The sequence below is a fragment of the Castor canadensis genome, chromosome 1 (assembly GCF_047511655.1).
Source record: "Castor canadensis chromosome 1, mCasCan1.hap1v2, whole genome shotgun sequence".
NCBI classification, from domain to species: Eukaryota; Metazoa; Chordata; class Mammalia; order Rodentia; family Castoridae; genus Castor; species Castor canadensis.
The window spans coordinates 37578903-37600314 of NC_133386.1; the positions used below are offsets into that span (position 1 = coordinate 37578903).

A 21412-nucleotide genomic window follows, 5' to 3' on the forward strand; every position below is an offset into this window, starting at 1 on the left:
TCACCTGAGAAGTTAGCAGAAACGCAAATCTCAGGCCCTATCTAAGACCTACCAGGTCAGAAACTCAGGGTTGGGGCCCAGCAGTCTGTGCTATAGGAAACTTTCTGGATGATCTGAGACCTGCTGAAGATAGAGGGCCACTGCAATAATATGACATGGAGAAGACTTGATAGTGACTTCCTGAACCCATTTTGATGCTATACCTGAACACAAGAGGTCAGATTTAGTGCCACTTCTACTCCTACATTCTTCTCTGAAACTCTTGGAAAAGTTTACTTTAGCTTCTGAGAAGAAAAAAAAGAAAAGAAAACCATTTTCTCCCTGACTGTTCAGTATGCAGCTTTTATTCTTAGAACTAGGCCTGCAATGAATTATCTGAGATCGCAAAGATCTTTTACTATTCTACCAACACATGGGAAAATAAGCCACTGACAATGTCAATTTTTTTTTTTTTTTGCTTTTCTATGATTGAGTTACTGAAAACAATTCATTGAGCTTTTGAAATCCAGAGCTCTGTGGACTTACAGGAGATCTACAAAAAATGTCATAAACTCAAAGCAATCTGGTAAATGAAAATAAGAATTCAACTAGGACACAAACATTAATGGCCCAAGTGGCTTATGATAAAAAAATGACGTGGCGTTCTCATGATTTTTACAGCTAATTAGAATGATTTATCAGCATCCATGAGAAGCCCCCCGGAGGAAACTGGGCTGTACACAGTGATTAATGATAAGCAGTTTCCACTTAGAGTGGAAAACAACCACACTCCAACAGCTCACGGATGGCAAGGGTAAGGAAGTGTTATTCCTCAAGGAAGGAGTTATCAGAGATTAGGACACAATAAAGCCATAAATGATATTCATTTGCCCAATATCCTTCAATGACCAGCTCGACCTTGATGAACAGCACAAAGCTTCCTCACTAGCCTTTCATTTTCTTCTATAATCCAATCATTGTAGCCTTGGGGACACAGTGTAGTGCTCAGTTAACATGGGGTTGACAGACCAGTCTGACTCTTTACTTAGTAGGTGTATAGTGTTGGGTAGGAACCCTTGGTTTCTCCATCTATAAGAATGTACATGATACTACTAACATCATTGTATTGTTTTGTTTTAAGGAATAATTGAGGCAACACATATTAAGATGCTTAACACAATGTTTAAACAAGTGCTGATTAGATGGTGCTATTATATGGTCGCTAGTGTTCCAATGATGGTGTCATTAACCAGAAGGTAACTTCTTGAAAAATAAATAATATGTCTTTTATATATATATAAGAAAAAGAGAGGGAAGGAGAGAAAAACATTCAAAATTCTCTTGAAAATTGGCTGATTCTTGGAATCTACCTGTGGTGCTAATTGCTTTATTTTAGGTTTTGATCTCCTGAGTCCATCTGATTTTGCAAAAATTTCTCCCTTAGGATGAATGTAAGATCTGACAGTCATTTTTATTCAAGTTTAGAGGAAGAGAATAGGTAAAGAGTTCCAAGTACATGGGAGAGGGCAAAAAGAAAGGAAGTTAGAAAAGAAGGTGTCTGTGCAGTAAAGAAGCATGGCATACATCCACCATCCTCAGCAGCAGACTGGAAACCACTGTGGACACCAACTGATTCTGATCCTGATACGGGAATCCCAGCATGAAAGCCAAAGAAGTGAATGCTCCTTGGTTCTCCGAAGGAAAAGCACATCTCAATCACTGTCCTCAGACATTTGTCTCCCCTTCCTACATCTAGCTTCCATCTAGAGAAATCAGAAAAGGGAAAGAAGCCCATAGTTACTACTTCATGTAATCTCTGTATTTGGTTTAATTTTGATTTGCATGGTTTTGCTTTTGTAGGATCCTGTAACTGCCCCAAAACCTCCCCAAGATATCATTTAGAAAAGAGCCATATCTTCCTCTATTTGACTGTTCAAAAATAAAGGTGATTTTCTCAGGGCATTTCTGCCAGATCCTTTTTTGTTTCAGTGAAACCAGTGAAGAAAACTCCATCTACAGGAACCAAAAGTCTCTTCAGCTCTGCAGTTAAAAGCTTCCAAACAAAAGGAAAACTGTTCCTTAGAAGTCTCCAATAAGAGGTGATGATGCCTCCCTCTCTCTGAATGCTGGCAGGCCTTGGACTACAAGTTCTAGAAACAGAGAACCGCTCCCCCACTACCCCTCACCTTGCTGGCAGCTCCCAATGAAGAGTTGCCAACACACAATTATCAACAAAGGGGAGTTAGAAGGATAGAGAGTAACTTTACAGTTTATAGATGTCTCTAAGTTCAGAGTTTAAACAAGAATCAAAGCGAACTAAACCAGCAAGATAGCAGGTATAATTCAATGGGGGAGTTTTGTGGTTTTATTTAAGAAGCTTACTTTCTTAGGAAAAAGAGACTGTGTATGGTGGCTCATACCTATAATCCCAGATACTTGGGAAGCAGACAGGAGAATGGCAGTTCAATGAGACCAGCCTTAGCAAAAAACAATTAGAGAGGCCTTATCTCAAAAAAGTAAGCTGGGCATGGTGGTTCACATCTGTATCCAGCTATACCAGTGGTGTAGATAAGAGGGTCATGGTCCAAGGCCACCCTGGGCAAAAAGCACAAGATGCTATATGAAAAAATAACTAAAGCAAAAAAAAAAAAAAAAAAAGGTCTGGGGGAGGATAGCTCAAGTGATAGAGCATATCTATCGAGCCTCCGTACCGCCAAAAAAATAAAACTAAAAAAGTAAATTTAAAAAATAATGTAGGTAGAAAACAGAGACACTCAAATGATGATTGCTTTAGGTACATTTTCATAAACGGTAATGGTAATGCAAGGCACAGTCACTAGGTGTTTGGTATTCGGGTGGTTGATCACAGCTTTGTCTCTGATGTCATAGATAATGTTACTGCTCAAAAGGAATTCTCTAAACTGGATCACAGACATTGGTCGACTGCTGCTTTAGCTTGCTTCCTAACATTTATAGCCTCTACCAGTCCAGCCATCAAGCAATTTACCCTTGTTTTCTTTTTATTTCTTTTTTAAAATTCATTTTAAACAGGGGGGATACACTGTGACATTTACATATGTGCTTACAATATATCTTAATTTGATTCATCCTCTCCTTGCCAATGTTTACAAGCATCTCCAGCCAAGAAAGTCAAATATCCTGACTCCAAAATCGTATTTCAGTCCATGTTATGGATTGCGTGTTTGTGTCCCCTGCCCCCCAATCCCAAAGCTGTATGTTGAAACCCTAACTCAAGTGAAATGGCATATGAGGTGGGGCATTTGAGAGATAATTAGCTTTAATATGAAATCATGAAGGTGGAGCCTCTATGATGATATTAGTGTCCTTATAAGTAAGAAAGAAACAAGATCTCTCTCTCCCTCTCTCTCTCTCTCTCTCTCTCTCTGTCCCTCCCTCTCTCCATTTCTCTCTATCTCTCTCTCTCACTCTCTCTCTTGCTCTCTCTTGCCCCCTCCCTCCATCCACATACCCAAGCATGAGAGCTGTCACTAAGAACCCAACCATGCCGGCACCCTGACCAAGCACCTCTAGAGCTCAGGGAAACAAAACTTTGTTTTTTAAGCCACTTAGCCTATGGTATTCTGGTTACAACCTTCCAAATTGACTGACCCAGTCTGTAAGGGGTCACACCTGTGATTCCCTCACAGCCAGGGCTGGGCTGGATGAGTTTGGCCTCAGAGCATCTCTATGACACCTTGACCCAGGATCAGCCTTGGTGTTTACCTGCAAAGTGAGTTTCTTCCAGAGGGATTCCCTGTTTACCTTTTTTCACAATCTAGCCTTGATCATGGTTCCTCCAGCCACCAAATAAGGAAAGGCCTCTGAACCCTAGTCCATTTCCCTAAGAAATCTGTTTCCATGTAAATGGAAACGACTGTGTAGGCACCCAGGGTCTTCCCAACTCTGCCAGCAGCATCTGAGTTCCACCTGTCTGTAGAGTCTGAGGATCAGTTTTAGCATCCGTCCTTTTGTATCACAAAAAATTCATAAAACAGGTTATACTATCCTCATTGCATATATAAGGAACAACTTCAGAGAATCTAAGCAACTTGCCACAATTGTTCAGCTAAAGAATAGCAATGATATATTTTCTACTAAGTGTTATCTATTGAGAACTTACTATGTACTAGGCCTTGCGTTGGTGAGAATCAAACCCAGGGCCTCTAAGATGCTAGGGAAGGGCTGCCTGGGGGATCAACCTTCTCTCCTAAAGTAAAAGCAGTATTTCATAACAAGTAATTACAGCTAATTACCCATTTTAAGTATCCCTTCTCAGCACAAAGCTAACTAAACAAATAAAAAGCAAGCCAGCTAAACAAACAATTAAGAGATGGAACAAGAGATAAAACTACCTCAAAGAGGAATAACTTACCATCACAGATTTTTTTAAGGAAATATTGACCTTAGATAGGAGTTCGCCACTGATTTAAAGGGTCCGCAGCCCACAAGCCCAGCTCCTTTTCCTATGGATCTGGGCCTAACTAACATGATTGTTTTGGCTTACAGAAACCATGTTTTTGACCTGGTATTTGCTCTCAAAATAGAATTTGCACTTTATGGTTTGTTATGGTTGTTTTCTTGTCAGTAATTGTCACAGTTCATTACATACATGGTGTCAAAAGATAGTCTCTAATCTTTCATTGTGACTTTTATTGTATCTTGGAGACAGATTAATTTCTTCCTACAAGACTGAATTTCCAGCTACAAAATGCAGTCAATCAGGAAATGTGATCTACTAGCTCCTACCTCAATGTCCTCTATGCATGCAAAGTCTGGGAGCCTGCAGCTCTATCCTGACAGATGTGCACTAAATTTATTCTTTCATGTTTTTTTGTTTTGGGGGGGGTTGGCAGTAAGTTCAGGGGTTTGAACTTTTTAGGGTTTTGCACTAGCTAGACAGGCACTCTACCACTTGAACCATGCCCCCAGACCTTTTTTGCTTGAGTTATTTTTCAGGAGGGTCTTACCTTTCTGCCCTAGCCAGCTTGAGCAATCTTCCTACCACAGCCCCCCATGTTGCTGGGGTAACAGGCATGTGCCACCATGCACAGCTGAGATTGGATGTCACTAACCTGATGCCTTGGCTGGCCATGAACCATGATCTTCTCCAACCCCCTTTTCATCTTCCAAGTAGTTGGATTACAGGCCTGATTCACAGCTCCTGCTCCTATATTCTTGAGAAGAGAAGGTACTAATCCTTTTTGCCACTGTTCACCAGTTCTTAAAAGGGGTCCACAGAGTTCTGATTTAATTGGTGTATCAGCGCACACACAGGAAGATCTTTCAGACTAAGGGTCTCAGTTTGTTGCATGTGCCCTTCTCCTTCCAGCCCATGCCCACCTTTGCTTACAGAGCCCAAATCAGCACTCAGACTTTACCCTCTCCTTCTTCCTTCCTCTCACTTCTGACTTCCCCCCTCCAAAGCTGCTAGTTCTTTCTAATGCCCTGAGTGAAGGAAACTAGCAATGATATTCAGGAATACAACATCAAATAACAGCGCCAGACATAGCCTGCTGGTGGCATGGTCTTGCTCACCCGAAGTCCCTCCTTGGCCCACCTCTATCATCTGGACCAACATCCTATCCTCTCCTACTCCTCAATCCCTGGCCTCAATTTCACTGCGCGGAAACATTCAAGTCCCAGACCCGGGAGGCTCAAATCCTGCCAGCTTTCTGCCCTGGTCATAAAAGCTTTTGCTCAATAGTTGTTTATTTTTTTTTTTTTTGGCTCAGAGTGATTTCCAGCATCATTAAGAATGACAACTTCTGTCCAGAGACCCTTGCCACTCAAAGTATATATACCCAATGGATCAGCACCATGTGACTCCACCAGGAAGCATGATGGAAACAGAGAATTTCAGGTCTTATGGCAGACCTGTCTGCATGCTCACAAAGGCCTCTGGGGATTTGTCTGTACATTAAAATTTGAGAAGCTCTGGTCTAGAAAACAGAAATGTATCTATTTATCAAAGCATATTCTTTTTAAATCATAAATGTATCAAATGTATCAAAGCATATTCTTCTTTTTTAATCATAAACCGTAAGATATCTTTATAAAATCAGAACTGTTACCTTTAAGAAATATTTACTTAATAAGTTTCATTGAGTTTGGCTAATTGAAAATTAAAACAAATAAGACTTTCCCCCCATTCTCAGGTAAATTCAGTATTTCTATACCATTTCTGCAAGGTATAATAAGATATAGCCTGAGGAAAAAGCAGCCAGCAAATCTAAAATTTCTATCAAAATGACAGAAAGAGCTGGGCACCCATGGCTCAAGCCTGTAATCTTAGCTACTTGGGAGGCAGAGATCGGAAGGATCTTGGTGTGAAGCCAGCCCCAGGGAAATAGTTTGGAAGACCCTATCTGAAATATCCATCACAAAAGGGGCTGGTGGAATGGCTCGGGTGGTAAGAGCACCTGCCTAGCAATTGTGAGGCCCTGAGTTCAAACCTCAGCACTATAAAAAAAAATAGTGACATAAAGATCCGAATTAGATATAGTAGTACTAGTTCCTTGCCATTCTTTATGAAATTCTGACAGTATATCCAAAAATAAATTATGTAGTGTTACTTTGCTATTGAATGCTAGTAAGCCGTAAGACAGACCTTTAAATTTTTAAGTTACTCTGTAACTCTAACACCATATGATATATCAACAGTAAATGCCAAGTAAAAACATTAACAAAAGGTATAGCCTGGATATCTAAACTTTACCATCTCTTCCCATATTAATTTATATACAAAGCCCACTGAACCTCAAATTTATTTTCAACTAAAAATATAAAAATAACCTTTCATTTTTTGTTATAAAATTAAAGCATGCTTTTATAGAAAGATAGAAATATCTATTGCTAGAATAAAAATAAAATCAACAAAATAAAGAAAAATTATCCAGAGACAGTATTTTTTTACTGTACACCATTAGAAAACTTCCATATATATGTGTTTTAAAATGTGACCATATAGTATATACCCTTTTGATTTACCTATAATGAATACACATCCAATAAGTATTAATCTACAGCACTGATTAATGACCGAAGAGTATTTATTACTTAAGACATTCAATCAGCTAATGTGTTGCCAGGATCCATTTCCATTTTTCTCCAAAGGCATTTTAGACATATGATAGGCATTGTATGTTAATAATCCTTGGGGCTCAATCAATTTTTTTTCTTTTGTAGTACTGGGATTTGAACTGAGGGCCTCATGCTTCCTAAGCAGGTGCTCTACCACTTGAGCCACTTTACCAACCCCAGTTAGGCACTTCAGTTCTGTTCAATATTACAAGCATTTACCAAATACCTCCTAGATGCCCTTTTTTTGCATTGGGTATTTTCGAGATAGGTGACTTGTGAGCTATTTGTCCAGGCTGGTCTGGAACTGCAAACCTCCTGATCTCTGCCTCCTGAGAAACTAGGATTACAGGTGTGAGCCACTGGCACCCAGCTAATTCAATCAATTTTTATAAAGAAAAACATTTGTGAGAAAAGTATGTGAATTTTTATGCAGTTCTATGATTAGATAAAAGTAAAGCCTGTTAGCTAAATAATATCCTTTGATGATCATTAAGTGGACAGGCCTATTCTAAAATTGATGTTTTCCATATGATAGATTGATAAGTTTATACATTTGTTCTTTCTTGTTCTGGGGCTGATTTTTAACTCACTTTGAATATGCTAAGAGTGCCTAAAGACAAAAGTCCTAAGTTTAAAAACTAAAACTAAAACACAGTGAGGTTAAGTTTGACATTACCACAAGAGTATGGATTACTGATGCCCTGGTAATTACTAACCAATAATAATCTATTCACAGATATACACACATATAACAAACTACAGCAAGGTAAGGGAGAAAATTTTAAGTAAAATCTGAACAATACTTACAACTGACTGTGCAACATAATCCAAGCAATGAAACAAAGTGTAAAGCTATAATGAATCATAAGTGCCCTTCTTCATTAAGAACAGGGTTTTGATTTGCCTGTAGCATTAACCATATTTAGATTCCTTTGCTCAGCTGTTTTGTTAGTTTGTTTATTTGTTTGTTATTTTTTGAGACAGGGTCCCAACATATATCCCAAGCTGGCCTTAAACTTGTAACTCTCCTGTTTGAGCTTTCCAAGTGCTGAGATTGCAGTGTGTATCACCACACCCAGCTTAGTTGGAGTTCTTTGGTTTGAATTAACAGAAAGGGATGCTGGCTCTCATAGGTAAACAAAAATGGACTATATTGTAAAAATATGGCGTAGAATAGAGGAAAAATCTGAATAGCCAGGACTTGGGCATGGTGGTAATCCAGAAGCTACATATTTAGGTGACCAATGGCCCTTTCAGCTATTATAATAGTATAAGTACATTTCTTTTTTTTCTTTTATTCATATGTGCATACAATGTTTGGGTCATTTCTCCCCCCTTCCCCCGGCCCCTTCTCTTAACCCCCCACTACCCCCTTGCTACCAGGCAGAAACTATTTTGCCCTTATCTCTAATTTTGTTGAAAAAAGAATATAAGCAATAATAGGAAGGAACAAGGGTTTTTGTTAGTTGAGATAAGGATAGCTATACAGGGAGTTGACTCACATTGATTTCCTGTGCATGTGTGTTACCTTCTAGGTTAATTCTTCTTGATCTAATCTTTTCTCTAGTTCCTGGTCCCCTTCTCCTATTGCCCTCTGTCTCTTTAAAGTGTCTGCATTAGTTTCTCTGCATTGAGGGCAACAAATGCTATCTTGGTTTTTGGGTGTCTTACCTATCCTCATACCTCCCTTGTGTGCTCTTGCTTTATCTTGTGATCAAAGTCCAATCCCCTTGTTGTGTTTGCCCTTGATCTAATGTCTGCATATGAGGGAGAACATACGATTTTTGGTCTTTTGGGCCAGGCTAACCTCACTCAGAATGATGTTCTCCAATTCCATCCATTTACTTGCAAATGATAACATTTCATGCTTCTTCATGGCTGCATAAAATTCCATTGTGTATAAGTACCACATGTTCTTAATCCATTCATCAGTGGTGGGGCATCTTGGCTGTTTCCATAAGTTGGCTATTGTGAATAGTGCTGCAATAAACATGGATGTGCAGGTGCCTCTGGAGTAACCTGTGTCACAGTCTTTTGGGTATATCCCCAAGAGTGGTATTGCTGGATCATATGGTAAATCGATACTTAGATTTTTAAGTAGCCTCCAAATTTTTTTCCAGAGTGGTTGTACTAGTTTACATTCCCACCAGCAGTGGACTAGTGTTCCTTTTTCCCCTACATCCTCGCCATACCTGTTGTTAGTGGTGTTGTTAAAGATGGCTATTCTAACAGGGGTGAGGTGGAATCTTAGTGTGGTTTTAATTTGCATTTTCTTTATTGCTAGGGATAGTGAGCATTTTTTCAAGTATTATTTGGCCATTTGAATTTCTTCTTTTGAGAGAGTTCTGTTTAGTTCACTTGCCCATTTCTTTATTGGTTCACTGATTTTGGGAAAATTTAGTTTTTTGAGTTCCCTACATATTCTGGTTATCAGTCCTTTGTCTGATGTGTAGCTGGCAAATATTTTCTCCCATTCTGTGGGTGGTCTCTTCGTTTTAGAGACCATTTCTTTTGTTGAGCAGAAGCTTTTTAGTTTTATGAAGTCCCATTTATCTATACTATCTCTTAGTTGCTGTGCTGCTGGGGTTCCACTGAGAAAGTTCTTGCCTATACCTATTACTTCCAAAGTATTTCCTACTCTTTCCTGTACCAACTTTAGAGTTTGTGGTCTGATATTAAGATCCTTGATCCATTTTGAGTTAATATTGGTATAGGGTGATAAACATGGATCTAGTTTCAGTTTTTTGCAGACTGCTAACCAGTTTTCCCAGCAGTTTTTGTTGAAGAGGCTGTCTTTTCTCCATCATATATTTTTAGCGCCTTTGTCAAAGACAAGTTGGTTATAGTTGTGTGGCTTCATATCTGGGTCCTCTATTCTGTTCCACTTGTCTTCATGTCTGTTTTTGTGCCAGTATCATGCTGTTTTTATTGTTATTGTTTTGTATATAGCAATATTTGAATGTTTGAAGTCGGGTATTGTGATACCTCCGGTGTTGTTCTTTTGACTGAGTATTGCCTTGGCTATTCGTGGCCTCTTGTGTTTCCATATAAATTTAATGGTAGATTTTTCGATCTCTTTAATGAATGTCATTGGAATTTTGATGGGAATTGCATTAAACATGTAGATTACTTTGGGGAGTATAGACATTTTTACTATGTTGATTCTACCAATCCATGAGCATGGGAGATCTCTCCACTTTCTATAGTCTTCCTCAATCTCTTTCTTCAGAAGTTTATAGTTTTCCTTGTAGAGGTCTTTCACATCTTTTGTTAGGTTTACACCTAGGTATTTGATTTTTTTTTTTTTTAGGCTATTGTAAATGGAATTGTTTTCATATATTCTTTCTCAGTTTGTTCATTATTAGTGGATAGAAATGCTAATGATTTTTCTATGTTGATTTTATATCCTGCTACCTTGCTATAGCTATTGATGGTGTCTAGGAGCTTTTGAGTACAGTTTTTTGGGTCTTTAAGGTATAGGATCATATCGTCTGCAAATAGGGATATTTTGACAGTTTCTTTACCTATTTATGTTCCTTTTATTCCTTCTTCTTGCCTAATTTCTCTGGCTAGGAATTCCAGTACTGTGTTGAATAGGAGTGGAGATAGTGGGCATCCTTGTCTGGTTCCTGATTTTCGAGGGAATGGTTTCATAAGTACAATTCAATGTCAGTCAGAGAGCACATGACTTGGCCCCACTTCAGTCACATGGCAACTTCTGGCTACTGGAGGGAAGCTGACCTTGGCTGACAGCCCCGCCCCATCTACCTGCAGACTTGTAACCTCCTGTCATTTCCAGGACCAACAGTTAAAAAACCTGACTGATCCTTAATTCATTTTGAGAACTGTCAAGCAAGTAGAAATAAGGACATCTACGAATTAAAAACAAAAATTTGCTAATAGGCACAATAAATGGTTCCAGGGGAAGAAAGCCATTTTAGCTAAAATAAACAAATGATTAACCTTGAAAACAGAAGTTTAATAACTATTTATGACCTTTGTCCTCTTTTTCCTCTGATAGCAACATATAACATATTTGCTACCTTGTTCTGAGTTTGGAACCCTTCTTCTCAAATTTTAATGTTCATATAAATCTGAGCTGAGGGTTTTGTTTTTTTGTTTTTTGTTTTTAAATACAGGTTCCAATTTGGCAGACCTGGTATAGGATCTAAGCTTCTATATTTCCAACAAACTGGGTGCAATGCCAATGATGCTGGCCCACAAGGAATACATTGAACAGCAAAACACTAGAGGACTGAGCCTCCCTACTGTGCAGATCTGTGATTCTTCTGCTTACATTATGTCATCTTTCATTCAGTCACTACACTTCTCACCAGTCCTTCCAGTAACAAGAAGCCACTGTGGGCAGCTCTTAGAAACATTTGGGGGTGGGGAAGTTGAAATTATCCACTACAATGAATTTTATGGATTTTGTTAATTCAAGTGGTCCCAGGTCCCTGAACACAGAAACTTCATAAACAATGCTTTTGTCTTTTGATCTGAAAGCAGACAAGTAGTCCATGTTGCATTCTCAAAATGCTGCTAGACTCAGAAATCTAATATACTGGCTTACCCCCAGCTGTTCAAAGTAGGCATTGTCTGTCACCAGAGTTGGGGGTATTCATTTCTCAATCAAAAGAGAAAAAGGAGAAATGTCAAAACTCATCAATTATGTGCCTGCTGAATAGAGTCCTGGCTTTGTCCTCCCTCCAACTGTGACTAGCCACATCCTGTGAGCAGGGCCATCCCAGGCTCTTTGGGTGATGTGACAGTCTTTGATTTGTACCTTGACACAGATGCATTGACTGATGGAGCAGCTTGTGAATAGCCTTTCTTTCTGAAGAGAACGTGCCTGAAGGAAATTTGAGGGAACCAAATTTCCAGCATTTCACTTCTGTTGGGCCCAAGAGCCAGTGATAAAAGTAAAAGAAACAGCAATGTCAGGTTCTGAGGTATACCATTATTTTAGAGGCTGTAGGTAATAGAGTAGCTTCCTCTTAGGAAAAACAATTTCTCAATGTTTACATTTGAATTGTTAACATAAGATTCTGAATTTAAGAAGTATAATAAAAATCCAACACCCAGGTGCAGCATAAAGAAAGGAAGAAGAAAACAGAATCCACTCCTAAAAAGGCAAAATTACAGTGCTTTTGAAATAGACCCATAAGGTTTATATAATCTTTCTCTGGCTCTTGGTAGTCCTTGTGAGGTCATTTTCACTACAACACTGAACCATGGAGAACTTGGCATGGTCGCCAGAAACACTGCTTGCTCACGTTTCCACTGACCGTTATTCTTCTCTTCCTTCTCTCCAGATAAATTTTCTGAATATTTTCTCAGAGCTAATTTTGGACATGGTGACATGTAATTATATATCAATGGAAGTCTCAGAGTTTTGGGAGGGTTGAATCCCATATGACCAAGCATTGAGAAAAGCCACTGTTCTTGTCCTGGAGAAACATACAATCTAGAAGACAACATAGCTAAGAGCTATTGATAGTGGAGCTCAATAATCAGAGGCACAGATGTTTCAATCAAACAGGTTCAAAACTCACTTCCAACATGAGCACCATTAAGCAGCTCACAATCCTAATCTGTGTGAATTTGTTTCCTCACCTATACAAAGTATAACATAATTCATATAGCATAAAATGATTATGAAAATTAAATGCTATATAAAAGGCACTGCTATGTTTGAATATAAAATGTTCCCATAGGCTTGTGTTTTAAATACTTGGTCCCCAGCTGGTGGTCTATTTTGGGAGGTTGTGGAAACATCAGAGGAAGTAGGTCACTGAGGGCAGGTCCTTGTAGGTATCTTGTCCATGGAACGCTTTTCTCTCTCTCATTCTGATTTCCTTCCTCTCTCCCTCACTCCTTCTTCCTCTCCCTATTTCTTCTCTCTCATTTCCTTTCTACCAAGAAGGGAAGAGAAGCCCCCACTATATACATCCACTGCCAACAGGTTTGCCCAAGCGCATGGGGCTAAATGAGCATGAACTGAGCCCTCTGAAACCCTGAGCCAAAATGATTTTTTTCTCCTTTGAGTTGCTTCTGTCAGGTATTTCATCATAGCAATAAGGAAAGAACTAAAACAGGCACTTACTACAATGCCATGTATTTAGTGTTTACTGGTGATTATTACTGCAAATTCTGTAGCCCCCAGCCTCTGCTTCTGTGCAATACTCACTCCCAGCCTCTGTGCAATACTCACTCCCAGCCTCTGTGCAATACTCACTCCCAGCCTCTGTACAATACTCACTCCCAGCCTCTGTGCAATACTCACTCCCAGCCTCTGTGCAATACTCACTCCCAGCCTCTGCTTCTGTCCAATAGTTGCTTTTCTTACCTTTCATGTTTTTTCTCTGTTCACAAAAACCATCATAGATATTCAATTTAGCCAAATGACACCTGCTCCAAATGTATTGGGAGGGTAGGGAAAAGTATCCTGAATAGCATGATTTGCACTTGGTTGGCACCATCTCTAAGATCCTTCTGGGTTCAGAATCTCAGAAGTGGAAAGAACCTTAGAAATTAAGCAATAAAGCCCATTTACAGTACAGTGCTATCTATCTTACCTTTGTTCATTAACTGGGAGACAGAAGGTACCAATGAAGATGGCAAAGCTGAAAAGAGCCCATTTATTCCTTGATTCGTTTTGCTGAGAAATGTAAGAGCCTCAAGATCCAAGGCAGTCTCTTAGGCCTATCTGAGGTATAGTAACAAAATCTTACTAGCTTAGTCATCTCCATGGGCTCTTTCTTTTTGAATACCACAGGTAAGATGGAACTGCCTTGCTATGCCTCTTAATCCTGACTTTTGTCTTTAATAAAGATGCTCTATTAGGAAGACTTTGAAGATGACCAAGCAATGGGGAGGTAATCTCTTAGGCCAGTAGGTCTTGACCTGGTTCCTTGAGATCCACTGCTGTCAAAATGCTAAAACCATCTCATGTGCAGATGGCTGGTTTGACTGACTGAAGGCAATGGTGTCACTGACACATTTTCTGTGTTTTTCTGAAGACTAATCACTGCCTGGGCAGAAGCATTTTAACTATTTAAAAATAGTTAAACCAAATCCTTTACAAAGCTCCTGATGTCAGTGGGTTTTAAACTAGTTTAGCCAAGCCTATTTGGTCCTCTAGACAGTATGATTTCTCCTAGAATTACAATGTTCAGAATTCTAACTTACATTTGGTACTCACCAGAAAGCCATGAATCTCTTCCAATCAGTGGGGCAGTCTAGAAAGCACCTCTAGAAGTATCTAAAGAGAGCAGCTAATAGAATCAGTGTCTCCACCAGATATATAATTCACCAAAAAATACTCTTTACAAAGTTCTGATTACGCCCTAACACAGAAGATAAGTAAACTTCAAAGATGACTTAAGACGTAAGAATTCAGCATCAGAAAGTCAAGATGACCATAGACACCATCAGATAGTTATCTGCAGAGTAATCTTTTCTTTTTGCCACAGGGGACTAAGGGAGAGGAAAAAAGGAGAGAGCTGCAAAGCCTTGCTAACTTTGGACATTATTTTAGGAAACCTGGGCTATGCTTAGACTAATTTCTAAAGGAAAAACAAAGTGCAAAACAGGTTTATTATTTATTGAGTCTCAGCAAAAAAAAAAAAAAAAAAGTAGCTGCCACTTAATAAAGGAAGACTAGGAATAGCATAAGCTTAAGGTTTCTTTGATAAAATTGCACCAGAATTCAGTGAATATTTATCCCTTCCACACAAAGGAGCCAGACCCAGAGCTCCTATCTCACTAGAACAGCTCTTCCAGGGCCAGGTGCAGGCATGCAGATGTGAAAGCTGTGTTATCTCCACCTCTTGCTTCCTATCTTCTGTGGATAAACAGGGCTCCAGCCCCTGGCTATCAGGCAAGTTGCCTTCACACGTGTGCACTGCACAGAAGGGTCTGCATTCCTTCCCCAAGTACAACTTCCTCTGAAGTAAATGGTAAGCTTTGCCTCAAGGACGATGGTGACATCAGGCCTGGAGCCCCATAACTGTCTGTACTTTCTCCCAACTCACAAGCCTTGACCCTATCTTTAGTGGATTGGAAACCACTCTACAAACAAGAAAGGAATCAAGCAGCCCCGGAAATAAACCTCTGCTGTCCCTGAAGGTGGTGGATTAGGCAGCCTTTTAGGCACCACAAAAGGCCTTGCATTCTTTGCTTAGGTATGCACCTAAGAGAGTCCATTTTCTCTGGCCAGGTAAAAGGGAAAACTCCAGAGACAACTGAAAAACTGCGAGGAAATAAAATAAATCCACCTTTTATCCTTCCCTGTTGGGCCCAATAGACTCTTCTACGTCTCTGAGTGGGAACTTTGAAATCAAATGAAAAGACTTCTTAAGCAATATCTTGGAAAATTCAACTCTTTACAATGATCCAGTGCCAGGTTACCTGATGGAGCTAACTTTGGGCTCTGGGTTTTCTCTTCCCTGATTTTTATAACCCATATGTAACAATTGTTCAAAATGCAGTTGCCCACATCAGATTCCTATTCTAAAGAAGACAGTGATGGAAAGATTATTATTCTTATGATAATAATCAGAAATAAAACACAGATAAATGCAGAATTGTCCTGCTAGGACTGGGTTGGGTTATCTCATTCCTGGTTCTTTGTTCTTGCCATTGCTCTACATGGGTGTTGCAAATATTGCTTCATATTTAGGCTATGCATTATTTGGCATTGAGCTAAGCCATATGTGACAGTGCTTGTCTTAGGAGATGGACCTGAGTGGCCAAAGGACCACTCAAAGGAAGAGGAAAGGGAGGTAGGAAATTTCTTCATTGGGATCAACCTTTGAGCAGTTTGAACAGCTTTGAATTTTAAACTATGCAAATTTATTGTCTATTCAAAATTTTTAAATTAAAATTTTCAAAATACACTGTAGAACTTCATATAGCACTGAGGAAGAATGAAAGAGATAACTGTAGAGCTTTATAGGATGAAACATGAACATTTAAAGAAAATTATTTATGCATAGAAAGAAATAATGAGAAAAAATTTTAATCCATCTCAGATTGAATGTAGTACCACACTCACCATTCTCAGCCTAATCAGGAGAACAGTATATGACACCTTATTGTTTTAAAGTGTCAGTTTGGATCAGACCACAAACTCTAAAGTCGATACAGGAAAGAGTAGGAAATACTCTGGAGTTAGTAGGTATAGGTAAGAACTTTCTCAACGAAACCCCAGCAGCACAGCAACTAAGAGACAGCATAGATAAATGGGACCTCATAAAACTAAAAAGCTTCTGTTCATCAAAAGAAATGGTCTCTAAACTGAAGAGAACACCCACAGAGTGGGAGAAAATATTTGCCAGCTACACATCAGACAAAGGACTGATAATCAGAATATATAGGGAACTCAAAAAACTAAACTTGCACAAAATTAATGAACCAATAAAGAAATGGGCAAGTGAACTAAACAGAACTCTCTCAAAAGAAGAAATTCAAATGGCCAAATAACACTTGAAAAAATGCTCACCATCTCTAGCAATAAAGGAAATGCAAATTAAACCATACTAAGATTCCACCTCACCCCTGTTAGAATAGCCATCATTAGCAACACCACCACGAACAACAGGTGTTGGTGAGGATTCGGGGAAAAAGGAACCCTCTTACACTGTTGGTGGGAATGTAAACTAGTACAACCACTCTGGAAAAAAATTTGGAGACTACTTAAAAAGCTAAACATTGATCTACCATTTGATCCAGCAATACCACTCTTGGGGATATACCCAAAAGACTGTGACACAGGTTACTCCAGAGGCACCTGCACACCCATGTTTATTGCAGCACTATTCACAATAGCCAAGTTATAGAAACAGCCAAGATGTCCCACCACTGACGAATGGATTAAGAAAATGTGGTATCTATACACAATGGAATTCTATGCAGCTATGAAGAAGAACGAAATGTTATCATTCGCTGGTAAATGGATGGAATTGGAGAACATCATTCTGAGTGAGGTTAGCCTGGCCCAAAAGACCAAAAATCATATGTTCTCCCTCATATGTGGACATTAGACCAAGGGCAAACACAACAAGGGGATTGGACTTTGAGCACATGATAAAATCGAGAGCACACAAGGGAGGGGTGAGGATAGGTAAGACACCTAAAAAATTAGCTAGCATTTGTTGCCCTTAATGCAGAGAAACTAAAGCAGATACCTTAAAAGCAACTGAGGCCAATAGGAAAAGGGGACCAGGAACTAGAGAAAAGGTTAGATCAAAAAGAATTAACCTAGAAGGTAACACACACGCACAGGAAATTAATGTGAGTCAACTCCCTGTATAGCTATCCTTATCTCAACCAGCAAAAACACTTGTTCCTTCCTATTATTGCTTATACTCTCTCTACAGCAAAATTAGAAATAAGGGCAAAATAGTTTCTGCTGGGTATTGAGGGGGTGGGGGGGAGAGGGAGAGGGCGGAGTGGGTGGTAAGGGAGGGTGTGGGGGCAGGGGGGAGAAATGACCCAAGCATTGTATGCACATATGAATAATAAAACAATAAAAAAAATAAAATAAAGTGTCAATTTGGGGCTCAGAATACTTACAATTTTTTAACAATTTAACAAAAAATAATTTTATCAAAGACTATGTGTAGCGTTTCAGCCTGAAACACGCTTTTTATGTATCTCTGTGTCCACTGTGCTTGGTGGCTGACATATGATGGACACACAATGAATGGTAAAATAGGCAACACAAATCATTTTTCATTTATGACAGATTTCTTGAGGTTGATCAGTAAAATATTCTCTATGTATATGCTACGATTTCAAAATTATGACACTTCAACAGCTCATTTGTCTTGAAGTAAAGAGGCAGCTCCCTGAGAGTGTCTGTGTTTTCCCTTTGAGATAAGGACAACCATGAGCTGACAACCCACAATCTAAATTTCCATCAGCTTGCTCTTCTGCAGGCCTACACCGTCAGATCTGTGTGAACAGTGAAATCAATAAAAACCACCTCTTCTCATTGCAAGAAACCAACTCAAGACTGTTTCTTGGCTCTGGAACAAGTATCTGTCAGTCAGGGTCAGGGAGGTTTCTGCTGCAGTTATCTGGGAAATCTCTTCCACAGTATAACTAGGAACTGAGGAGGGTTTTACAGTTAAATTGAGGTTCTGGGGTGATAATGCTTTGCTTCAGACAGCCTTAAGTATGCAGCACACCCAACACAACAGAGGTCGTTAACTGGACCTAAAACAGAGGGTGAAACAGACCTTAGAGCACGGGCAAAGCCACCAACTCCCTCTCTGAAGGAGTGCTTAAGAGTGGAGGAAGCCAAGCACTGCAGTCAAGGATACCTTTATGGAAGAAGTTAAAATTTTCCTTAAAGAAGTGAGCTGCATCAGGGTCAAGTGTACGTTCTGTAGCAAGGCATGTAAGTGCTTCATGGTCAGGCCCTCATGACCTCTCCAGTCTCATTTCTTCTCCTCACCAGTACATTAAGTTCCAGGCATACTACTACTTGAGACATCCAAATGTGCTTTTCCAGATGCTGTTCCTTCTGCCTGGAAACTCCTCCCTGTCCTCATTCCCTCATATCAACTGGTAACTTCCACTTCTTTAGGAGTTCATTTAGATATAATCTTCTATCAGAAGTCTTCCTTGACCTAATCCTCTCACACACCTGGGTTTAAAATGTAGGTTTCATTTATTCAGGTCTGGTCTGACCAGCAGATTAGAAGACAATTGCCACTGAAAACACAGTTTGATCCTTGCAGTTCTCAAGAGGTGAGGGCATACCATGTCGTGCATGCAGGGACTAAGGAGAAAATGTGGAAAAAAGAATTTGGTGAAGTTTTCCACAGGAACGAACAGGCAAAGTAGTAAGCAGGCACAGAAATAGCAATGCTTGAAGAATTTCGGCAGGCTCTGAAGTATAGGAGCTATCCCTAGTTACCTTAAATTTGGCCCTAGAGTGATTAAGTTAGGGAAATAGAGTCCCAGTGTAAAAAGAAGGTGGTGTGTTTTTTGAGACACACTCAAAAAGGTGAACTTTTTTGTAACCTCTAGGAATTGGCTGGTTTTAGAAGAAGTTGTCTCTGCATGGTCAACAAAGTCCCAGATATCAAAATATCAGAAACACAGTTGGAAATGATTAGGTGCTCCTTTAGTTTAGTGGCCTTTCCCTATATTTGGACACACGCACACACTATTTTACTTTGTTCCCACCACCCCTAACTTCCAAACCTTAAGTTCATTGAGGACGGGGACTCCCTTACCATTGCCTAGAAAGAACGAAGTACATAGAGATCAACTTGACAGGCTTCCAGATATAGCTTAGGACCAGCTACATTAGGTGACACTTCTTGCTGCAAGACTGAGCATCAGGGCCAACTTACCTTCAGTGGAAATGGGTCTTCCCTTAGAAGCCAGAGTCATTCATAGCCCCACAGTCTTGCTTGTCCTTCCTTGGGAACTCATTTACCACCATAAAGGGTCTTCTTGGCCTCAGAAAGCAGGTCTGGAGGCAAAACATAAGTTCTTTTTTATTTTTTTAATTTTTATTTTATTCATATATGCATACAATGTTTGGGTCATTTCTCCCCCCTTACCCCCACCCCCTCCCTTACCCCTTTTTCCCCCCTTACCCCTCGCTACCCGGCAGAAACTATTTTGCCCTTATCTCTAATTTTGTTGAAGAGAGAGTATAAGCAATAATAGGAAGGAACAAGGGTTTTTGCTAGTTGAGATAAGGATAGCTATACAGGGAGTTGACTTGCATTGCTTTCCTGTACATATGTGTTACATTCTAAATTAATTCTTCTCAAACTAACCTTTTCTCTAGTTCCTGGTCCCCTTCTCCTATTGGCGTCAGTTGCTTTAAACTATCTGCATTAGTTTCTCTGCGTTGAGGGCAACAAATGCTATCTAGTTTTTTAGGTGTCTTACCTATCCTCACCCCTCCCTTGTGTGCTCTCGCTTTATCATGTGCTCAAAGTCCAATCCCATTGTGTTTGTCCTTGATCTAATGTCCACATATGAGGGAGAACATATGATTTTTGGTCTTTTGGGCCAGGCTAACCTCACTCAGAATGATGTTCTCCAATTCCATCCATTTACCAGCGAATGATAACATTTTATTCTTCTTCATGGCTGCATAAAATTCCATTGTGTATAAATACCACATTTTCTTGATCCATTCGTCAGTGGTGGGGCATCTTGGCTGTTTCCATAAGTTGGCTATTGTGAATAGTGCTGCAATAAACATGGGTATGCAGGTGCCTCTGGAGTAACCTGTGTCACAGTCTTTTGGGTATATCCCCAAGAGTGCTGGATCAAATGGTAGATCAATGTTCAGCTTTTTAAGAAGCCTCCAAATTTTTTTCTAGAGTGGTTGTACTAGTTTACATTCCCACCAACAGTGTTAAGAGGGTTCCTTTTTCCCCACATCCTTGCCAACACCTGTTGTTAGTGGTGTTGCTAATGATGGCTATTCTAACAGGGGTGAGGTGGAATCTTAGTGTGGTTTAATTTGCATTTCCTTTATTGCTAGAGATGGTGAACATTTTTTCATGAAAACATAAGTTCTTCTTGTTTTCAGGTTCTTGATCTGTTTTTCCAAAACTAAAAGGAAAACTAACAAATGCAGTATCAAAAACTTCATTTTAATTAGTTTACTTTGCTTCAAAAGATAAGACTAAAGAATTAAATGTCAGGGGATCTTGTGACATTTCTGGCAGCAATTTTGTATAAAGTTTTCAAGTATTTTAACCCAAATTAGTAGTAGCTTCAGAAAAGGCTTTTGGCATGTCCACAGCTAGAAAAGAGGGTTGTTGTGAACTCTGCCAAATGCAGAAGGTATGAAAAGTGGGCAGAGAGAAATTGTAAATTATTTTGGACATTTTTTAATAAGTGAAAAACAAGTGAAACCCCTATTTAATTATTATTAATTATTATTATGGCCTACTCTGTAATTTTTATGTTGCTGCCCAAAAGCTATTATGTAATTACTTAAATAAGAGAAAGGAAGAGGAAGTATCTTTAATTTTGAAGGATAAAGAAAGGAAAGCCTTTTGAGGTTTTTCTTTTTCCACACCATGTGTCCAAACAGTGGTGGCCTATGTATTTCTGTAGCAGGTAACAACAGCTTATCAATTTAAGTTCCAACTCTATGACATAACATTCTTTTGTACAACAAATGGAGTACACAAGTAACAACAATTTATCAATTTAAGTTCCAACTCTATGACATAACATTCTTTTGTACAACAAATGGAGTACACCTATGCATTTGGTTCAGGCAGAAGCACATCACCCTAAAGCCAGTGTTGTTCTATGCAGCTTCAAGTGTTGCAGTGAA

The 21412-nt window shown here is 39.4% G+C and overlaps 1 protein-coding gene across 6 annotated transcripts in view; it reads right to left on the reverse strand.

Moving 5' to 3' along the window:
- Positions 1–21412, reverse strand: part of Trmt11 (tRNA methyltransferase 11 homolog) — a 189601-nt gene that overhangs the window by 102299 nt on the left and 65890 nt on the right. For 5 of the 6 annotated variants that reach the window (XM_074075230.1, XM_074075227.1, XM_074075221.1 and 2 more), the window contains exon 14: positions 19452–19573. In XM_074075230.1, coding sequence (XP_073931331.1) covers positions 19530–19573 — 44 coding nt within the window. In that variant the 3' untranslated portion in view covers positions 19452–19529. Of the gene's footprint in view, positions 1–18736; positions 18872–19451; positions 19574–21412 lie in introns of those variants that run through there. The other variant, XM_074075223.1, reaches the window with a different exon arrangement.